Source organism: Vulpes vulpes, chromosome 15 (assembly GCF_048418805.1).
Source record: "Vulpes vulpes isolate BD-2025 chromosome 15, VulVul3, whole genome shotgun sequence".
NCBI classification, from domain to species: Eukaryota; Metazoa; Chordata; class Mammalia; order Carnivora; family Canidae; genus Vulpes; species Vulpes vulpes.
The window spans coordinates 102,789,650-102,809,748 of record NC_132794.1 but is presented as its reverse complement, the minus strand read 5'-3'; the positions used below and the strand labels follow the sequence as shown (position 1 = coordinate 102,809,748).

Sequence of the window (20,099 nt, the reverse complement as noted above, 5' to 3'; positions counted from 1 at the left end):
GTAAGAACGAACTCTTTGTATTGTATTTCCAAAGTAAAACTTTAGAAAGTGGTAAAATTATGAATTTGGTTTTCTTTTCGTTGCAATGTAATCCCTGTGATTTGACCTAGAAAAAGGGTCAAAATGTAATATTATCACACTGTCCATATCTAAAAGAATAAGTGCACTTGCTATCCTGGATAGAAAGGCCATTTATTCTATCACAAATATTTCCTAACCATAGGTAGGTAACCATAGGTACAGTACAGCCTCCTTTGGCTGTACTATAGGTATAATCACCTCTAGTTATAGCTGTGAGTTTATCTAACCTACATCTCTTGGTACATATAAAACTTTTCCCCATTTTGTCCTTGGCTGGAGAAGAGCTGATTATTGATTTCCTTAAAATAACTCACTGTGCACTTAAAGACCATTATTACCTTGACCTCTTTTTCTTGGTCTAATCTCAATTTCATTGACTTTTTTTTTCCTTAAGTGTTCTTTTAAAGCCCTTCAATCATTCCTATTGCTACCCTGTGAACCCATTCTAGTTCCTTCTCATGCACCTGAGATAATGGAGTTCTTAACCACAGTCTTATTCTCTGTACTTGAGTCCTTCTTGGTACTGCTCAACACAAAGTAGAGAGCATAGTTTGACCCCGTACATAGCATCTGTGCATGGGAATGGTCTCTTGAGTTAATTTCAATTGCTAATAAAATTCAGAGTCTTAAAAGAGGTGAGAAGTTGAGAAGAGGGGGAAATTACTACCTTGGCACCACTTTCTTGATGCCCATTAGGTGCTTTCAGAAGTAGGGAGGGTTCCTGGCTCAAAGTCATGCTGAAATGTTCTTTCCTTATGCTTGCCAAAGGCACTTGGCTCTGCCCACACTGTCTAGATATCAGCAATATGATCTAGGAGGAAAGGGACAAGAATTTACCATCTCTCTAAATATTGTGGAAGACATGCAATAGCATGAAAGGTGGTCTTTGCCTTCAATAAGCTTAGAGTTGAGATAAGGAGAAAATCACAATGGTGGTATAAGATACAGGACAACATATACTAAATGGGAATCAAATGTCAGCAATTGTTCTTTTTTTCTTAAAATATTTTATTTATTTATTCATGAGAGACAGAGGCAGAGAGGCAGAGACATAGGGAGAGAGAGAGATGAGCTCCTCATGGGGAGCCTGATGTGGGTGGGACTCAACCCCAGGACCCAGGGATCACGACCTGAGCCAAATGCCAGATGCTCAACCACTGAGCCACCCAGGTGCCCCATCAGTAATTGTTCTGAGGCCCGAGGAAGCAGAGCTGGAAGGACTGAGGAGGCTGTAGCCTCATCAGGAAATCAGGCCTGAGGAGGACGAGGCAAGCAGGGTGAAGTTGGAGGGAGATGAGTGGAGATGTCCATAGGGGCGTGGGAGGCTCAGTTGGAAGTAAAGTGCTGGTGTTCAGGGAAACTGAGATGAATGTTTGATAGACATTGAGCAAGAAATATTACTCTGAGTAATACCTTTGTTATTTGAGCTTGTTATAGTTAATATTATTTGCACATGGAATTCCACGAGTCTTAAAAAAACCAACTTACTATGTGCTCAAACCTCTTTAATAAAAGAGGTTCCAAAGTGATCCCTTACCATCTAAAGCTCTTGACCTTTTATTCTAAATTCAAACTCTGAATTGAAATACAAGCCCTCCAGTGCCTTCCATTGGAGATCCATTCTGCCATCTGGATGGACCTTTAACTATCTTCTTTCTCAGAAATGATCATGCATTTTGACGAGCATGCAGAAGGGAATGTGAAAAACTATTTAAATATGTTTTTTTGAAGCTTAGTATTTGCTTCCAGGATGATGCATTAGCAAATAGTTATTTCTGGTGAGAAGCTGCCCCCTCACATTATTGTTTGAGTCTCTGTTCTGCTATTTTGAGCCCTGGGCTACAACATAGAGTACTTTTGAGCTTCAGTATATGATACTTTCAAACACATTGCTCTGGGTTTCAGAGCAAAGGCAGATTAAATGAAACCCCACACTGTAATGGAATTTTTGTGGCTTGGGAAGACCCTATGTTAAAGTCTACCTTTATATTTTCCATCAAGAAAGGATTTGAGGAAATGAATAACATCTTGGATGAAATAAGATTCTTTTAAAATATAGTTGGAGTAGAGGATGGAGATAGAGAATGGGAAGTATTTGGTATTCACACTACTAATCCATCATGAAGTCTTGGGAGTTCCATTCCCTGCGTCCATCCCACTCCCAGCTCCAGCGCATGACTCCCTAGGAGGAGGCAGGGGAATTGCGGTTTTGAGCTGGATGAGGGTGAAGTAGCACCTCTGGAGTACATGGTCCTCATTACACCAATGAACAGGTGTAACCCAGGTCCCAGCCATTCAGGGCCTTCAGTCACTACGCAAGTTCAGAAGGGCTCCTCATAGTCTGTGATGGGCTGACCAGCTGGCCGAGTGCCAGACCAAAAACCTCATGCCGACCCTAAAAAACAGAAGGCAAGACACCCTCTGCTCTGCCCTGCTGAGGCTCCCAGCCCCCATTTAAAATTCCTGTGTTACTCAAAACCAAATTGAAAACAGTGATCACATTTGCTTAGCATCCCTCCCTCTCTTGCTGGCATGAATTGATTAAAACACCAACGCGAGCAGTAGCCCAGCAGAGATGTTCAGTCTGATAGAAAAGAAAACATGGTTTGCATTTTACCCCCAAGCCCTCCTTTGGGCAGAGTTTTAAGTATTATCTATTCTCCTATGTTCTTGGCAGTGTGAACTGACAGGAGATGGAAGGTCACAGAAATGAATCTGTTGTAACATAAAATGTTATCCACTGTTTTCAGAAATTTGGAGAAATAGCTGCTCCCACATCCCTGTTCACGCTGCTAAAATACTGTTCTGTTTTCACCATTACTTGACAACTCCGTACTTTGTTCCCCTCTTATTCTGTGGTATTTTTACAACCCAGGCAGTTCCTGTTAATTTTTTTTTTTTTTTTAAGATTTAGGATTTTAGGGATCCCTGGGTGGCACAGCGGTTTGGCGCCTGCCTTTGGCCCAGGGCGCGATCCTGGAGACCCGGGATCGAATCCCACATCAGGCTCCTGGTGCATGGAGCCTGCTTCTCCCTCCGCCTGTGTCTCTGCCTCTCTCTCTCTCTCTGACTATCATAAATAAATAAGAAATTAAAAAAAAAATTTAGATTTAGGATTTTAATCTATGCCTATTACTGATTTCACAGCCTTTATGTAAAATTGCTTAGACATATATGTTCTTATTTCCCCAATTAATGATATTCATTGGTTTGCAAGCAATGAATTCAAGAGCATACCATCAACAAGGCATATGGCTGACTGTGGCCAACCCTTAGTGATGGCAAACCAGGCAACATTCAGCGGTGCCTTGAGTGGGGCATGTTTTAAATAATTGGTCATTGAGAAGAAAGCAATTAATCTCTTCCACTGGAAGCTCTCTCTTTCTTTAATGAAAGGAGTCTGTGCCTTTTCCTAGGCATATGCTAACTATCAGCTGGAGCAAAGACAAATGGAGCACCCAAAGTTAAAAATCTAAATATATCCTACTGAAGTTTGACCTTACCAATGGAGGAGATTTTGTGATCATTTGGGTATGAAAGTTTTGCTTTGTGCCACCAGTTAGAAGTATTTGCTAAGCTGGTAGCATGAAACAGACCAAAGGTTTCTTAAATCTTTAGATATTTTTAGTTAAAGAGAATAACCACTTTGTCAAAGTGTAATTTTCAAAAGTTAAATATATGACACACAAATACAGAATGAACATGTATCAAAGATTGATTTAATACATTAATAAGGGAGCCAGCAGGATGGCAGAGCTGGTTTAGAGGAGAACCAAAGGAATAGGTTATAAAAGGCATTCAAGAAAGAATGTCAGGATAAGATGTCAGGGTTAATGTAAACTGATTAACAGTCCAATAGGACAACAAAACGTGACAAATCATCTGCATCTCTACTGAACAAAAATCTATAAGTCGCCATTAACTTTAAAGGCTGGGCCTTTAATCAATAGTAAAGAGCTTGTCAAACACAGAGCCAGTGCCCTGGGTAATGAAATAATCCTATATGTATTTTGCCACAATTTGAAAGAATTAAATAAGCTGACACATAGGTATATGAAGAAAAGTTAACAATTCTTCATCCTCCTGAGATGACCAACTTAGTAACCCTATGTTTGTGTTAACTTTTCCTCCTTCATAAAAACATACGTAGACTTTCTTTTAAAAGGGAGATTATTAAAATTCTTTACTCTGACATTTGTTCTTTTCACTTAAGGATATATCAAGGACAGACCTCTGGGTTCTAGATATTGATCTAATCCATTCTCTCGAATACCAGCTCCATAGACTGGATATGCCATAATTTATTCAATTATTGCTCTACTGATGGAAATTCAGTTGTTTCCAGTTGTGTTTTGTTTGCCAGTATAAACACTGTTACTATAAAAATGGTATATAATACAGGACAGTGATGTTGAAGGTCAGGAGCTCAGTAGTGACAGGAAGGCAGAGGAGGGAATTGTTGAAAGGAACACTTTGTTGGGAGAATGGATTAGATTTAGGGGCTAGTTGAAAATTTTGGTGCAAGAGTGGAGAAGGATTAGTGCTGTCATTTTACTGAAAGAGGGAGTAGAAGAAGAGTAACAAGGTTATAGAGAGATGGCATAGAAGCAAGAGGATAGGGTTTGTTTTTAAAATGCCAAGTTTGGGGCACCTGGGTAGCTCAGTCAGTAGGCAACCAACTCTTGGTTTTGGCTCAGGTCATGATCTCCGCAGTCATGGAATCAAGCCCCTGGTCAGGCTCTGGGCTAAGCATGGAGCCTACTTGAGATTCTCTGTCCTTCTCTCTCTCTCTGCCCTCCCTGCTCATGTGTGCATTCTCTCTATTTCTCTAAAAAGTAAAATAAAATAAAATGGCAGGCTAAAGATAGGCATGCTATCTGTGCCCATTGGGCAACAAAACATAAGGATCTAAGGCTTGGAGAACATGTCACAGACAGAGACATTGGTCACAGTTGAAGCTATAGGAGTCGGTGAGATCTGTCCCCAGGGCAGCCTTATTCTAGAGGAAGGAGATGGTGTTCATCGCAGTTACCTGTGTTTAAGGGTCTGGCTAAGCAGACTATGAAGCGGTCATCAGAGGAGGAGGAGGAACAGCAAGTGAAGAACTTTAATGAGCCCTGCCTCTGAGGCTTTCTTCAAATGCTCGTTTCCTGGCACATAAACCACCAAAAACAATGGTACAATTTGATAAGCCAATTTGGGCCAGTGCTTTAAATTTAAAGATTAGGCCAAATCAAATCTCAAAGGGACAGAGTTCAGTTGTAGTTAGACTACTCTCAACAGAAGTCACAAGGCCATTCGGTTTATATAAACTAGGACTTGAAGAGTATGTATCAATTTCACAATTGCATGTGAAGCAGAACGGCTGCGCAGACCCACAGAAGGAAGCAGCAGACACAGGGAATCTCTAAAATATTTACAGTCAGCTCTGAAGCTGTCTCAACAATCCGTATTAACATGAAGATGACCCTGTTGCCACCAGAATTTTTCTTAAAGGATCTGTGAATTTTTAAACTTACCCAAGGTGATTGGAGGGGGAAATAAAGACAAGGACCGGTAGTCCAAATGCATTATTTTGTCACTTCTCATGGCTTTAAGAAATACCCGTGTTTGGAAAAGAAAGAGTCATCAAAACTGCTGATGTCACTGGGGAGTGACATCCCGGGAAGCCTGCCAGTTTTGACTCTGGATCCAATTTAATTCCAGCACTGTGTTCCTCGTCACACCCTAGATACCATGGTTGAAGGTGGAATCAAAAGAAATAAAGATGAGGAGTCTCACCATAAAGTGCTTTATGGTGTCGTCTTGTGGGGAAGTAAGATATGTACATAGAAAAAATATTGAAGAAGCATCTCAGAGGTGTTCTGCGACACCCCCACCCCACCCCGCCCGGGATTGTGTTTTCTGCTGTTGAAGGGATTTGCCATCAGAGTGCAGTCAATTCATACCTGAGTCCCCACCCCACCCCCCACCCCAACCTGTAGGACCCGTTTGTTAAGAAGCAGGTGTGTGCACAGCGAGGGTACTGGCAGGTTGGAGGAGGCAGCAGGTGGTGAACGAGCTGTTTTCCAGGTAATGTGATCAGAGTCGTATTTATAGGGTGGTCATTTTCAGGCGTGATGGACTCAGGCCATCATCTTGGGTTACTTGATTATAAATTGCAAAGAAGGAGGTCACAGCCGTGGAGTGTTGATATAAACAAAGGCTGATGAATCCACAGTGGAAGGCTTGTTTGTAGGTTCGGTGTCACCTTGAATATCTCTAATAGCTGGCGACAGGGAAGGCTGCCAACAGAGGGTGGGAGAGTTGTCAGAGTATTCGGTCAGTACCTTACTGTGCTCAGCACTAATCATCCAAAGGCATTGATGAGTCACTGGAACTAATTAGAGGAACACTGGAGGTGTTCCAGTAGGATTCTTAGGAAAGCAAGTTAGTGGTTGAGCTCACCTTCCCCCTGCCTACTGGGTGCCTAGTCCAGCTGCTTGCAGGACGAATTGGGAAGAATCCAGGATTCTTTGCCTAGGGCCCTCAGTTGTATAGGATCACCCAAGCTTGGCCATCGAGAGGTGCCCATCTGTGGCTGCTGCTTCCCAGTCCTTTGGCGGTGGAAACGCTTTATTCCCAGGGTATGCCTTAGGCTTTATTTTTGGATAAGTTGCTGTGTCCTCCTCTGATCTTGTCTGAACATGTAGGCCACGCCCAGGCCCCTGGCACCCCGGGACCTTTGCACTATCTCCATAATCCACAGCTGCATAGTTTCAAAAGAGACACCAACATCCAGACGCAGCAAGGCATTCCCTTTTGCGTGTACTGAAGTCCCAACCAACGGTTTTATCTTAGACACCTTCCCTTTTTCTTTTGTCTGTTCATTTTTCTCTCTCCCTATAATATATAAATAATTGGTTTATCCTATCTACTGCCCACAGAGAAAATTAAAAGTCTGAATTTTTCAGAGCTCTGGGAAAGTATTTCCAGAGTGTGGAAAAAATGGACGTTGGACATTCCAGCTACTGCTTTCGGTATAGTGGGAATTTATTACTCAGCTCAGTAGCAGTCTTGGCCCAAGCCAAGCAGTTGTGTGGGCAAGCCATGGATACCTTTCCTAAATCGCACTGCCAGGGACACCTTTGTTCATATTTGAGACAGCATGAACCAAGGGCATCTTTCCATCAAAGACTGATTATCTCTGAATCTTAGACATACCACAAGAGTCATTGAGCCCCAGCCAATGCATTTTACTTGTATGAGGTATTGCATCGCTCCCAAAAGGAGGGAAACGAAAGGGGAGGGAGGCAAGAGAGAACTCAGAGCCCAACAATAAATAGCTCTTTGTACCAGTCCCCTCCCCTAACCCCAAGCCACTGAGATCATGGAGTAAGTTCCCAGCATGCAGTGGAAGACAGCTGCTGCCCTGCAGCCTAGCAGATGTTGACCAAACGTGGACTTGTCTTCCCACAGTGTGCGGCTGTGACCTGGCACAAGGGGGCTTCTTCATAAAGAACGGGGAGTATCTCTGCACCCTGGACTACCAGAGGATGTACGGGACACGCTGCCATGGCTGTGGGGAGTTCGTGGAAGGAGAGGTGGTGACTGCCCTCGGCAAGACCTATCATCCCAACTGCTTTGCCTGTACCATCTGCAAGTAAGTGGTGCTTTCTCCCCAACAGAGAAGCACTGGATTCTGCTCCTAAAGCCTGGGATATACACCTTTTGTCTTGAGCTGTACTGTCTTGAAATATTCTTTTTCTGAGCCACCCTTCAGAAAAAGTTTTTTTTTTTTTTTTAAATCTTCCTATTGTTTTAACAGTCTTAGTCAAAAAGTAATTTAGTTGGGAAATTTACACGTGATGTCCTCTGCTAAGTAATATGATTTTAAGTGGCTTGAAACCAAGTGTGAAAGGAGCTCTAGGTCTTGAGCAATGGAAACACTAGGAGGAAATGGCACAACTGCTTGGAAAGATAAAGCTTATTTAGAAGTAGAAGTTCATATGCATGTGTGTTTAAAAATAGTCTTATTTACTCTGTGGCAGAGAGCTGGACAAATTCTGCCTCAGGGCCCAAATTAGCCCCAATACCTGTCTTTGTAAATAAAGTTTTATTGAGACACAGCCACACCCATTTGTTTGCACATGGCTGCTTATGGCTGCTTTCAAGCTACTGTGGCAAAGTCAAGTAGTTGTGACAGATATCGTAGGACCTGCAGAATCTAAATAAATTTTTACAGTCTCAACTTTCAGGAGGAAAAGTGGACCAGCCCCTGCTCTCTAGGCTTCTATCCTCTAGCAGAGTTAAATCTTAACTGCACAAACCAGCTTGGTTAAAATGATTAGTCAGAAGAAGGAAAGTATGTGAAGTGTGAGTGGGGAAAGGTGGTGGTTTCATTGTTGATGTCTTCCACATGCTACATGTTCTAGAACTTAAGATGGCTTTGCTTCCTATAGCAAGGAGAGTCACCAATAAGGGTCAGCTACTTTACTGATCTGTCCTAATCGGGCGGTCCCGTACCTTTTGGTGTGCTATTGATGGCTATGTGCTCCATTTGCTGCACCTTTGTAAAAACAAAAGTTCAGAGGAGGTGTTTTGCTTTATTATACAGCATTTCGTGTTTCTAGGCCAGAGAGATCTAGACTCTAGAAAGGTAAACTTCATTTTATCTAAGTAGCTAACAAGGTAATGCTCACAAATGAACCATATCAGATTTAGATGGAGTATTCATGGTAAAATTATTGTAATGACTTTTTATAACTATTAGTCCATTTCTCAGTATATCTTTTTAAATCCTAATTGTAAAATTCTGGATTATTGAGCTGAAAATTTTTCTGAATTTAATCCAAAGCAAAATTTTCTCTTTACCTCTCCCCTTTCAGTCTACACACCCCCCAGCCTGGTTGAAAACCCTTGGCTGGCATTTGAGAATCCCACGTTCTAGTCCTGCTTCCCAGACTATGGGAATTAACTTTTCCAAGACAATTGCTTCATCTTTAAGTAGGAAGCTATGGACTAGATCCGAGTGGTTCCCCAAACCAGGATGAGCATTGGACTCCTCGCCTGGGAAAGGTCTCTTCACAAATCCCTGTTTCTAGCATTTTCCCCCAACTCTCCTGCTGATCTAGTAGTTTCTGGAGGGCTCCCAAATATGGTGCCACTCAGCCAGGTTGGAAGCCCTGGCCCAGATGAACTCTAAGAGCCCTCCTGATCTTGGCCTGGAGAGATCTTTGCTTTAAGGTCGGCAGTGAAGGACAGACATCTATTAGTGATAGGCCCGTCTTTGGACGTTTGAGCCAGCCAAGGGGTACTCCCTGTTGCGACCAGCGTGCTGTTGCTGTCGCTGCTGACTGATGATATTCCCCCTACAGTGGAGGCCTCCCGTGTGGGTGACAGACTGCATTCGTATACTCTACCCCTCTTGGCAATTCTGTGAAGTCAGCCAAGAATTAGTATCGCTAATTATGAGTGACTCTGAGACTTGGGGTTTAAGGGACTTTCCCCAGGCTAACACTGCAAGGCTAAGATTTGAACTCTGGTTTTCTGACTCCAAATCCAGTCCCCTTATTTATACACGTTCACACAGGTAGCAGAAGGAAGTGAACCCACATGGGCAGAGGGCACAGTGGGCAGAAGGGGGCCATGTGTAAAATCACAAAAGCCAAAGTTCAGAAGGACCAGCCCCATGCTGAGAACCAGACTCTGGCTTATTCCCTAGTGGATCCAAGTGGGAGTCAAGTCTAAATGAACAAGCTCCGCTCAGAGGCAAGAGAGGAGGCTAGGCTGCACAATTGCAAGGGGGACTCATGCTCGGGAGCATGCATTTCGAGGTCCACTCCTGAGACAGAGGACTTCCTTAAATGCTGGGCCCCAGGAGCCTCACGGGCCTCACCCCGATCAGAGGCCTGTATTTGTTGTGCTGTGGTCTCCTAACTCCTGATACCCCCTCACAGAGCAGACTGGGGGCTCGTCTGGGTTTCGTGGATGAAGCAAGAGGCCCACTGGCATCCAACAGAGCACAATTTGGATGGTTAAAGATAGAGAAGTCCTGGATTGGTGGATGCCACGGGCACCTGCCTGTGGCCTGGTCAATCCAGGCAGGTCACTTAACCTTTCTGGGCCGTATCTGAACAATAGGAAGTTAACACAGCACCAGGAGGGGAAAAGAGCCCGATTCAGCTCAGCACTTGCAGAATGAAGGGGCGGGGGAGTGTGAGGGCTTGTAACTCTCCTGGGGGACTCGCATGAAGCACATCTGTGGAGTCGTTTTAAGCCCAAATTTACTACCTGTGCGTGCATTACGGTTAATGACCAACTGTTAGGCAGCCCACGGGCCACTTAAAGGGGGGCTAACAGCTGGGAAAGTAAAACTCCTGTCAAGGCGCTGGAGTTTGTTCTTAAGTAATTGCTTCTGACTCAGATGTGTGGGGGATGTTTTGCTTGTGAGTTTTACATTTCCTAACTGACAGCATCACACATTTGAAAACTCACATTAATGAAGAGTATGGGCAAATTGCCAATTACAAGTAAGCAGGCGTGGAAAGTGTCACATGCTTCTTTGTTAATGACTTTTCTTTTTGAAAAGCTACCTGCCTGCTGAACTGGCAGGAGAAGAGACTCGTAACCTACGTGCAGGGGCAGTGTTTTTGCAAAATGTTATTTTTTTATTTTATTTTTATTTTTATTTTTATTTACTTATGATAGAGAGAGAGAGAGAGAGAGAGAGAGAAAGAGAGAGGCAGGACACAGGCAGAGGGAGAAGCAGGCTCCATGTACCGGGAGCCCGACGTGGGATTCGATCCTGCATCTCCAGGATTGCGCCTTGGGCCAAAGGCAGGCGCCAAACCGCTGCACCACCCAGGGATCCCGCAAAATGTTATTGCTGCCTGATGCAAAAAGGAAATTATCTCTCTGCAAAGAAGCTAATAGGTTTTTATTTTTTTAAAGTTTCTAGAAACTAATCATTTTTAAACAGGTTTTTACAGCAGTCTTGTACTGCTCACCGGGTGTGAGGTCTCCAGCCCTGAAACATCCAGCTCACCCACTCAGATGTCCAGAACAAAGTCTACTTAGGCACGAACACCACCTACGTCCAGGGAAGGGAAGGAGTTAATGCTTGACCTGTCACCAGTTCTCCTGGGGAGGGGCCCCTAAGCTTGAAAAGGAATGTATGGCATTTGAAATATTTCTTCTTGAAGGATTTTCCATTTAGAAAATGGAAAATTTTTCCTGTGTGTACCTGGCAAGGTGACTTGTTGGAACATCCCTCCACTAATGAGTAGAGGTAAATCGTTCCATTTTACTGTCTGGGCTGCTGGGAGAAGTGGTGCGTTCTCCTTTCTCGAAATGAGGCTTGTTTATTTGTTTGGAGTATACCCAGCTGGCTAGCTTGGTTAAGACTGCATTTCAGACATTCTGGCTGGTGCTCCTCAAAGAAATGGATTGGCACGGGAGGGCGGCCAGCAGGAGGAGTAAGGGAAAGAAATTAAATTGTTGGAATAACCTTGAGGGCAATGTCTTTCTATCTCCAGGCGCCCCTTTCCACCCGGAGACCGAGTGACGTTCAATGGGAGAGACTGCCTCTGTCAACTGTGCGCACAGCCAATGTCATCCAGCCCCAAAGAAGCCTCCTGCTCCAGCAGTAAGTGCCCCAGTCACCCATTGACATGAGTTCCTCATTGCTCAGACGTAGCTTAGGCGAGTGCCTGCCTTTCTGTGAAGCCACTAACTGGAGCTGCACATAGTCGTGTCCAAGGCATTTGCAGTCGTAAAACGTCAAGCCTTCACTAAAACCCCGTGAGAAGTGAGAAGCAGTGAGAAGCATCTCCCTTCTTTCAAAAAGACATAAATAGAATTGGACCTCAAACTGTACATTCTGAGAGTAAATGAAGGAAAAGGAATGATAAAACTTTCTATGAGAAATGCTTGTTCCCTAGTCATGGAGGTTGAGATGTGCAGACGTTTGGCAGTGAAGTGATGGATAAGCTCTGGGTATCAAAAAAGCTGTGCCCCCTGGGCCTAGGACAGCTGTGGTGACTTATACTTACCCTTAATTCTTTATATCTGTTATCCTTAAGTATTTATGCACTTGGAGGGTTTCTGACACATCTTTATTGAACAGATAATTTGCCTAGCAGCTACAATGTGTGATGTGGTTCCCACCGGGGATACAGGTGCAAACAAAAACTCAGCATCCTTGGGAAGCTTCCTTTTTTTTTTTTTAAGATTTTATTTATTTATTCATGAGAGACACAGAGCGAGGCAGAGACATAGGCAGAGAGAGAAGCAGGGAGCCCGATGTGGGACTCAATCCTGGGACCCTAGAATTATGCCCTGGGCCGAAGGCAGGTGCTCAACCTCTGAGCCACCCAGGCATCCCAGGAAGCTTACTTTCTAGCAGAAACAGGCAGATGATAAATGCATACACAAAAATATCTAGTATCTAAATTAAAGCAGGAATAAAATGCAGGTAAAGGGGCTGCATCTATTTGAGGCATCAGAGGAGACTTCTCTCGAAAGGTGACGCCCAAGGAGACTCTAATAAAATGTGGGAATAAGTTCTAGATAATGTCATGGGATTTGCAATTCTTTATGATGAGGTCTTGGCTTCCATGTGAGAATCTGGAGAAAACTAACTTGCCCCGAAACTTTTCCCCCAGCTAACTTCTTTCCCTCATAGTGCCAGCACTGCTTCTTCTAGTAAATAACGTTGGATAAGTCAGTTAACTTTTAAGTGAGATGTATCCTGGTTTCTGGCACCAAAAAATGAAACTTTGCTTCCTTCGTGGGGCATGAGGAAGTAGACCAGAGGTTTGCCTTCCTTTCTGTGGATTTTGCCAATCTTTGGGAGATCTGGAACAAACTCTATTGGGCCCCTCCAGTCTCCGTATATAAGAATGAAATAAGCCACTTCTGCTCTAGAGTTGGAGTTGGAGGAGTGCTTCTGTGTACTCCATAGCAGTGATTCCAAATCTTTTTGTTAAAGAAGAAGAATCCTTATACCGTTTTCAAGAAGAATGTTCTGACCAAAGTATTTGCATAGAAACTGGATTTGACGGTTGGGAGGAAAGAAGAAAATAAATGTATTAGTGCATCCTATTTAACATGACCAGATCCTTAGCATATGAACTTATATGCCCTGCTGATAAATAATAGCAGCCTGAAGGACAAGAGCTGCAAAGCAAGGCTCAGCCCTGGACCCTTAGGAGGGTTTCAAATGCTTCACGCTTCTTACCGACCCTGCCCCAAGCAGGTCACTGGGGCACTGAGCTGGAGTGGGGATAGTCACCCCACTGTTTGGGAGGGTCTACTTGGAAAGTACATTATCAAGAACTTTGGAGGAGCTTTTCAATCTAGTTAAGAAAAAGGAGATTTTATGAATCACAAGAAAGAATGACAGCTGCTAATAGGGGATCATGTCCAGGGGCCTATGATAGAAATGACTATCCTCAAATTCTGTAGAGTCCTTTAGTCGAACTGTCTTTTTTTTTTTTTTTTTTTTTTTAAGTAAACTCTACATCCAGTGTGGGGGTTGAACTCATGATCCTGAGATCAAGAGTCACATGCCCTGCCAACCGAGCCAGCCCATAACTTTCTTGATAGGTGAGGAAATTAGGGCCCACAGGCATATTTAAGGTCACACAAGCTGCCCCATAATAAGGCAGGATTAGAGGTGGGTCTTTTGAGTCCTGTGTTGAGGCTCTCTTTTGTTTCACCTCATACTCTCCCTTGTTTGGTTTAAGAAACAGAAGTAGATATTTTTAAAGGCTTCCTGTCCTCTCTGCCCATGCAATTTGGGAATGGGTTTTCTCCTCACAATGTTGCCAAAATGGTTATTCCAATTTTTATTAAACATGTTTTTCCTTTATCTATATTTTCCATTTTATATGACACATATGCACAGAAGGAAGAAATAAAAATAAATAAATAATGATAAATAAAAATAAAAATTTTAAATGTAAAAATGTGTATCCTACCCAAATTCATTATATCTTTAATGCTAGATATAATAACAATTGCATATGAGCACATTGTTAGACCAAATCATATTTTCTCCTTTGCTTTCAATGGGTGAAATCTATTTTCTCTGCAACTGCTTTGGTCAGAGCAGTTTTATTTTCAACAAGTACTTGTCTATTTAGATCAGTACTCAAATAACATTTATGGGGCATGTGGGTGTTAAAAAAGAGCTCTTATATGAGGATACACACATGCAAAATACCCAAGCTGGGCAGGCACACAAATACTAGCACAAGGGAATCCTCAGCAAGTTGCTGAAATTCACTAGAGCATAATTAGAAGACACTTGGTTGTTATTTGTAATTGTGTAAGAATTACCCTATACATGAAAATTATCCTGATGTGACTTTAATTCTTATTTTAAAAATTTCTTAAACTTGGCAAATCACCCTAAAAGCAAACAGTGAAATGTCTCTGATCCTGTTCACAGAGTCAATGAAATATATCAGAGTCAAGGTCCTCTTTCCCCTTTGGAATGTTCTTTCAGAAATGAATTTACTCTTCTGAACTGTGATTTTATTTCACGTTCAGTGGCAGGTTTCCCATCATCACTGAATAGGAGGTGAAGGTGTGAGAGGACAAGAAGTGAAGGTGGTCAACAGAAGCTAAGTCAATGACGCAATGAGAATTCATACAAAACAGTGTCTGCTCGAGCTTCCTGGATAGAGATCCAGTTTCTGCATCCAGAGCTAATCCAGAGCTGCCTCATCTATACTGCTCTGGTTTAGAGAGGACTCCCAGTGGCGTGACCTCATGGTGCCTTCCTTCCACCTTGTAATCATTTCTTGAATCTTTAGATTTAATTTGTCTTCTTCATCAGACACTCATATAGTACTCACTGTGGATCAGGTGCTGGTCCATGAATTTTAACTCATTTAAATCATGCAACCACCCACTAGGTTGTTACTAAAACTATCCCCTTTTCACAGAAGAAGAAACAAAGGGCCTTAGAGGTTACTTTGTCCAAGATGACACAGATGGTAAGCAGTGGAGCTGAGTTATAGGCACAGGCTGTCTGGCTTCGGATGCCATGCTGGTGTCCCTGATGTCTCTTGCACAATGTAGGCATCACTGCTGAGCCTCAAGCGATGCCTGACTTCTCTGCACATATCCCCAAGTATCCTCTCCCCAAGGGCTATGCCCTTTCTACACGCCACAGCTGCCTTCCTTTGGTCGCCAGGTTTGGTGAATGGAAACCATGAGGAAGTTATTCCTAGAAACTACTTCAATTAAAGACGATCGCCCCTAAATTAGTTAAAATGCTTGCTGCATCTGGTCTGATGCAATTTGAATTCAACAAGCAATAAACCTTCTATAACGTGAAAATAATAGTAAGAATTACCTAAAAGGGTTGTGATGAACATTAAGCTGCTTTTACTATTTAAAAAAAAAAAATCCATTGCCTAGGTCCAGCTGATCCACACTTTAAAAATAAAAACTGACATCCAGAAGACATTAAAACCAACCAGAAGGTTACAGGTACTCCTCAAATGCTCACTTCTTCCCCAGTCTTCATATATCTGCCAGCGGTTGAGGAACTGGATTCCCATGGGTTAAGGAGCCATGTGAGGGAAATATGTGCACAGCAACTAGAGTGTAGAGAATTGGGTTTGGATTGTCATTTCCTGCACAGCTCCCATCTATTTCAGGCACCTGAGCAGGAGTGGGCTGCTGTCTACAATTACCCTTTCCATTTCAAAGGGTGTCTGACTAGTGTCTGATTGCGTGTGGGTTTGGTGGATTGACACGATGACCACCCACACACAAATACATCCAAACCCATCTTCCTCCCTCCTCCCCCCTCTGTGCAGCATTGTCATTATTCCAACTGCATTTGGAACTCCTACAGGTATCAGGGCAAATGCTCTACTTGGCCTGAATTTAAATCACTTTGGATAAAGAATCATGTGTATGTTTTCAAAGAGGAGGAAGAACTTTTCCATTATTTTATGTTTCTTTTAATAGTTGCAAGATAATTTTTATTTTATCTTTATAAAGATAATCCTGCCAAAAATCATCTGTGGTTTGAGTGGGACTCCTCTATTGAGACACCTAGCAATAGGTGGGGTGGTGATGATCTGACACTGGTGTCTGACTGCCTGGGTCAGGTTCTAGCTCTGCCACTTGCTAGCATTCTTTTTACCTTTCCAGCTTCCATTGCCTTATCTGTAAAATGGGATGGTAATAATTACCTTGTAGGATTAAATTAGTACGTATATGGCACTAATTTACAGGCATTAATTTTTGAGAATTTGAGTCAGACCATCACTACTTTTGTGACTCTTCTTTTTTCACTCTGCTCTTCATGATAGATGTCTTTATCTGGTCAATTGATATTTTTTAAGATTTTATTTATCCATCTAAGAGAGAGAGAGAGAGAGAGAGGCAGAGACACAGGCAGAGGGAGATGCAGGCTGCATGCCGGGACCCCGATGCAGGACTCGATCCTGGAACTCCAGGATCACACCCTGGGCCAAAGGCAGGCGCTGAACCGCTGGGCCCCCCAGGGATACCCCTTGTTTGATATTTTCCCCCAGTATAGAATCCAATGAAGGCAGGAGCACAATCCAATGAAGGCAGGAGCCCCTGCATTTTTGGAGTCTGACTCATGGTGATGTATTTTACGGCAGGGTCTCCAAAATCAGATCTGCTTCTCCTTGTTTAGACACTTTCTTCCTGTAAGAGTGAACGTATGGGTTCCAGACAGGTTGTGGTTGGTTTTAATCCCAGTTGTACCGTGCACAGGCTGTATGGTCTTGAGAACCCAATCTCTGCCTCCATTTCTTTGCCTACAAAATGGGAAACAATAAAAGTTCATTTTTTAGTGATTTGTTGTGGGGATTTATATAAGTAAAGTGTTTGAAAGATTCACGACATCTAATAAGCTCATGTGTGTGTTAACCATTATTCTTTATGGATGTTACAAGACTAGAGCTTGAGCTTAGAGATATTTAGAATCAGAAAGGAACAAAAGAAGGCAGCATACATAGCATAATAGTTAAGAATATGGCCTCCACATTTCAGAAAGTCTGAGTTGGACTCCTAATCCTCCCCCTTCTGAGCCAAGGAGCCTTGAACAAGTTATTTGATGCTTTAGAATCTTAGGGGTCTCATCTAAAAATTGGAAAGTAACTACTTCCAAGGGTTTTTATGAGAGTTGAGTGAGATACTGCAAGAAAAGACAACATAAATGTGGAGAGGTTTCTTTTGAAAGTAATGCAAAGAGAAATGCAATAGACCAAAGACCTTGTTCTGTGTCCTGAGACTTGTCCTGGGAGGCCTTGAAGAGTTTGGCAATGTGGAGTTCCTGAGGGAAGCTTTTAACCTGGAGGATGACCAGATGAAAGCGATGTTCTAGAAAGGTTAAGATGATAATGGTGGTAGTAGCATGCAAAATCAATGATTTAGGGTCAGTGATCTGGGTTGGGGAGATCATTGATTGTGGGTAGAAGTAGAAGAGAGAAAAGATGAAGAGTGTGAATGTCAAAGAAAGATTATAGGTTGTCCGTCATTCATTCAACAAACATTTGAGTACCAACGATGTTCCAGCCACCAGTCAAATTCTTTATTATATAGTTAATATATTACTGTGAGACAGTTGTCACAACTGAGAAACCAACATTGGTATGTAACCAATTGCATTCTAGTTGTGCATATACATGCCCACCTCTACCACCAAGATAATGACCTCATTAATACAAGGACTATTTTTTCTCTCTTTCACAAGGTGTAGTACATAAAGCCCAACATCAGCATTTGGAAATTGAATCAAAGCCGTTTCTTTCTCAAAACAGGCAAATAACGCAAATAACACTCTTCTCTTTTTAATGGGTTTAGGCATTCAATGGGCTCAGGTGGATTTAATGGGTTCAGGTGTTGGTAAAATAATGCCAACATTAGAATACAAATACAGAAAAGTTAAAAGGAGGAGATAAAAATAGCGTGAAATCTCAAGACAGCATCTCTATGAACATTTTGGTGAACATTCTTCTGGATTTTGCTAAGTGCTATCGATATGTACAACTTTATATAAATTGTTTGCATAGCATTTTGTTCACATATCTTCTTTTCAAAAATCATTCCTTGTTTTGAGTGTCACACAAAAGATTGTAAGCCTTGAATCTGCTTAGGCCCCTTGGCAACAGGGTCAGTGCACATGTATCTTGACCAAAGCTGTGCTTCGCATTTCTATTAAGACAGTTATTACCATGTACTCCTGCTAGTTCTTTCTATGTTTTTCTCTCCTACCAGACTATGAGTTGCTTAGTAACAAGGACAGTATATATTTTTTTGGTACCATGCTCATTGCAAATATATAAATGTCCATTTAGCTAGTGAATGGATGCCATCCCTGGAGGGCCTTTGAAGGACTCATTTTCATCTCCCAGGTCCAGAATGTTGAGTTCTGACTCCTGTTGACGCAGAGTGACACATCTTTTCACTTTACCAGAGACTTGTCTCAGTTGTAAGAAAGGAAGAAAAGTTTGTTTTAATAGGGAATGGGTATGATTTATGGGGAAAAAAATAAAAGTGAATACAAAAAGTGCCTGAGGGAATGGAAAGTTAATGACATTTTGTTATTTGCTTTGTTTCACTAGATATGCCTCTTACATAATAAGACCCACACCTTGTAACAATGTACCAGTAAAACTAGGATTTTAATGATTGGACCAGCATTCTTCAGTTTAATTTTAATTTTTCAGTAGGAGTAAAAATCTAACCGTGTATATCAGGAGTTGTATGTCCCTTTGGATTGTCCCAGAAGGATAGTTGAGAAATTGCTATTACTTGTAGTACTTGTCTCCAGCAGGGAGGGAAGGAAGGAAATTATTTTCACTATATGAAAAAATTTCTTAACCATGTATATATGTGTTGCCTATTTAAAACAAAAGTAGATTAAAAATAAAATGATACTTATTTTACAAAATAAAATGAAAGACCTATTCCAGACTGAAGTCTTGGTGCACTTTGCCCTTGCTATGACCTTCAGTGTGTACAGATTAAGTGACTGGTCACATGATGGAAGTCCTGAAATGGACACTCTACCCCTTCTTTCCTTCTTCCTGTCTCTGGAAGGGAGTAAATGAGTTGTTGTTTGCTGATGAGTATAGAACCTAAGAAACTGATGTCAAGCTCAAGTGTGATTTCCCCTTTGGCAAGAGCTCGGGTATACTGAGTGACCATAGCCAGTTAAAGATTTATCCGAGAACTCCTCACCAGGTTAAAGTTTACAAGGAAATTAGGGAAACCAGTATAAGAAAAACCCTTCCTGGTACATTTTTCAATGAAGTGCAGTTCACATAACAAAATCAACCATTTTGTTCATACCGATAAAGCAGTTATTCCCTACTCAGTCCTCCCAAGTCCCTGGCAACTACCATTCTGCTGTCCGTGTCTGTGTATTTCTGGATTCTAAATATTTCATATAAATGGAATACATAAGTGACCTTTCATTTCTGTCTTCTCCCACTTAGCATAATGTTTTCAAGGCTCAGGGCAGCTTGGGTGGCTCAGCGGTTTAGCGCCGCCTTCAGTCCAGGGCCTGATCCTGGAGACCCGGGATCGAGTCCCACATCGGGCTCCCTGCATGGAGCCTGCTTCTCCCTCTGCCTGTGTCTCTGCCTCTCTCTCTCTCTCTCTCTCTCTCATAAATAAACAAAATCTTTATTTTAAAAAATGTTTTCAAGGTTCACACAGCATTTACCAGTACTCCATTCCTTTTTATGGCTGAATAATATTCCATTACGTGGATAGAACATGATTTGATTATCCATTCATCCATTTGTTTATCCAACCTTTAGGATATGTCCTAAAGGTTCATTAACCTTTTGGCCATTATGAATAGTCCTGCTGTGAACATACATGGATGAGTATTGGTTTGAGCCCCTGTCTTTAATTCATTTGGGTCCTGGTACAATGTTAAGTAGGGTTTGCTAAAGACTATCCCAAATCGCAAAGGCAGTGGCTACCAATCTTCTGAATCTCCCCCAAAACTGTCAGGCTGGTGTCCCACT

General features: G+C 42.3%; 1 protein-coding gene across 50 annotated transcripts in view; it reads left to right on the top strand.

Annotated features, from left to right (window-relative positions):
• The window catches only part of ABLIM1 (actin binding LIM protein 1), a 342,319-nt gene that overhangs the window by 212,525 nt on the left and 109,695 nt on the right, over nucleotides 1-20,099 (top strand). For all 50 annotated transcript variants that reach the window (XR_011997590.1, XR_011997589.1, XM_072740162.1 and 47 more), the window contains 2 exons: nucleotides 7,540-7,723; nucleotides 11,598-11,707. Coding sequence is in view for 48 of the 50 variants with exons in the window: in XM_072740162.1 (XP_072596263.1) it covers nucleotides 7,540-7,723; nucleotides 11,598-11,707 (294 nt within the window). In the remaining 2 variants the exon portion in view is untranslated. The remainder of the gene's footprint in view (nucleotides 1-7,539; nucleotides 7,724-11,597; nucleotides 11,708-20,099) is intronic.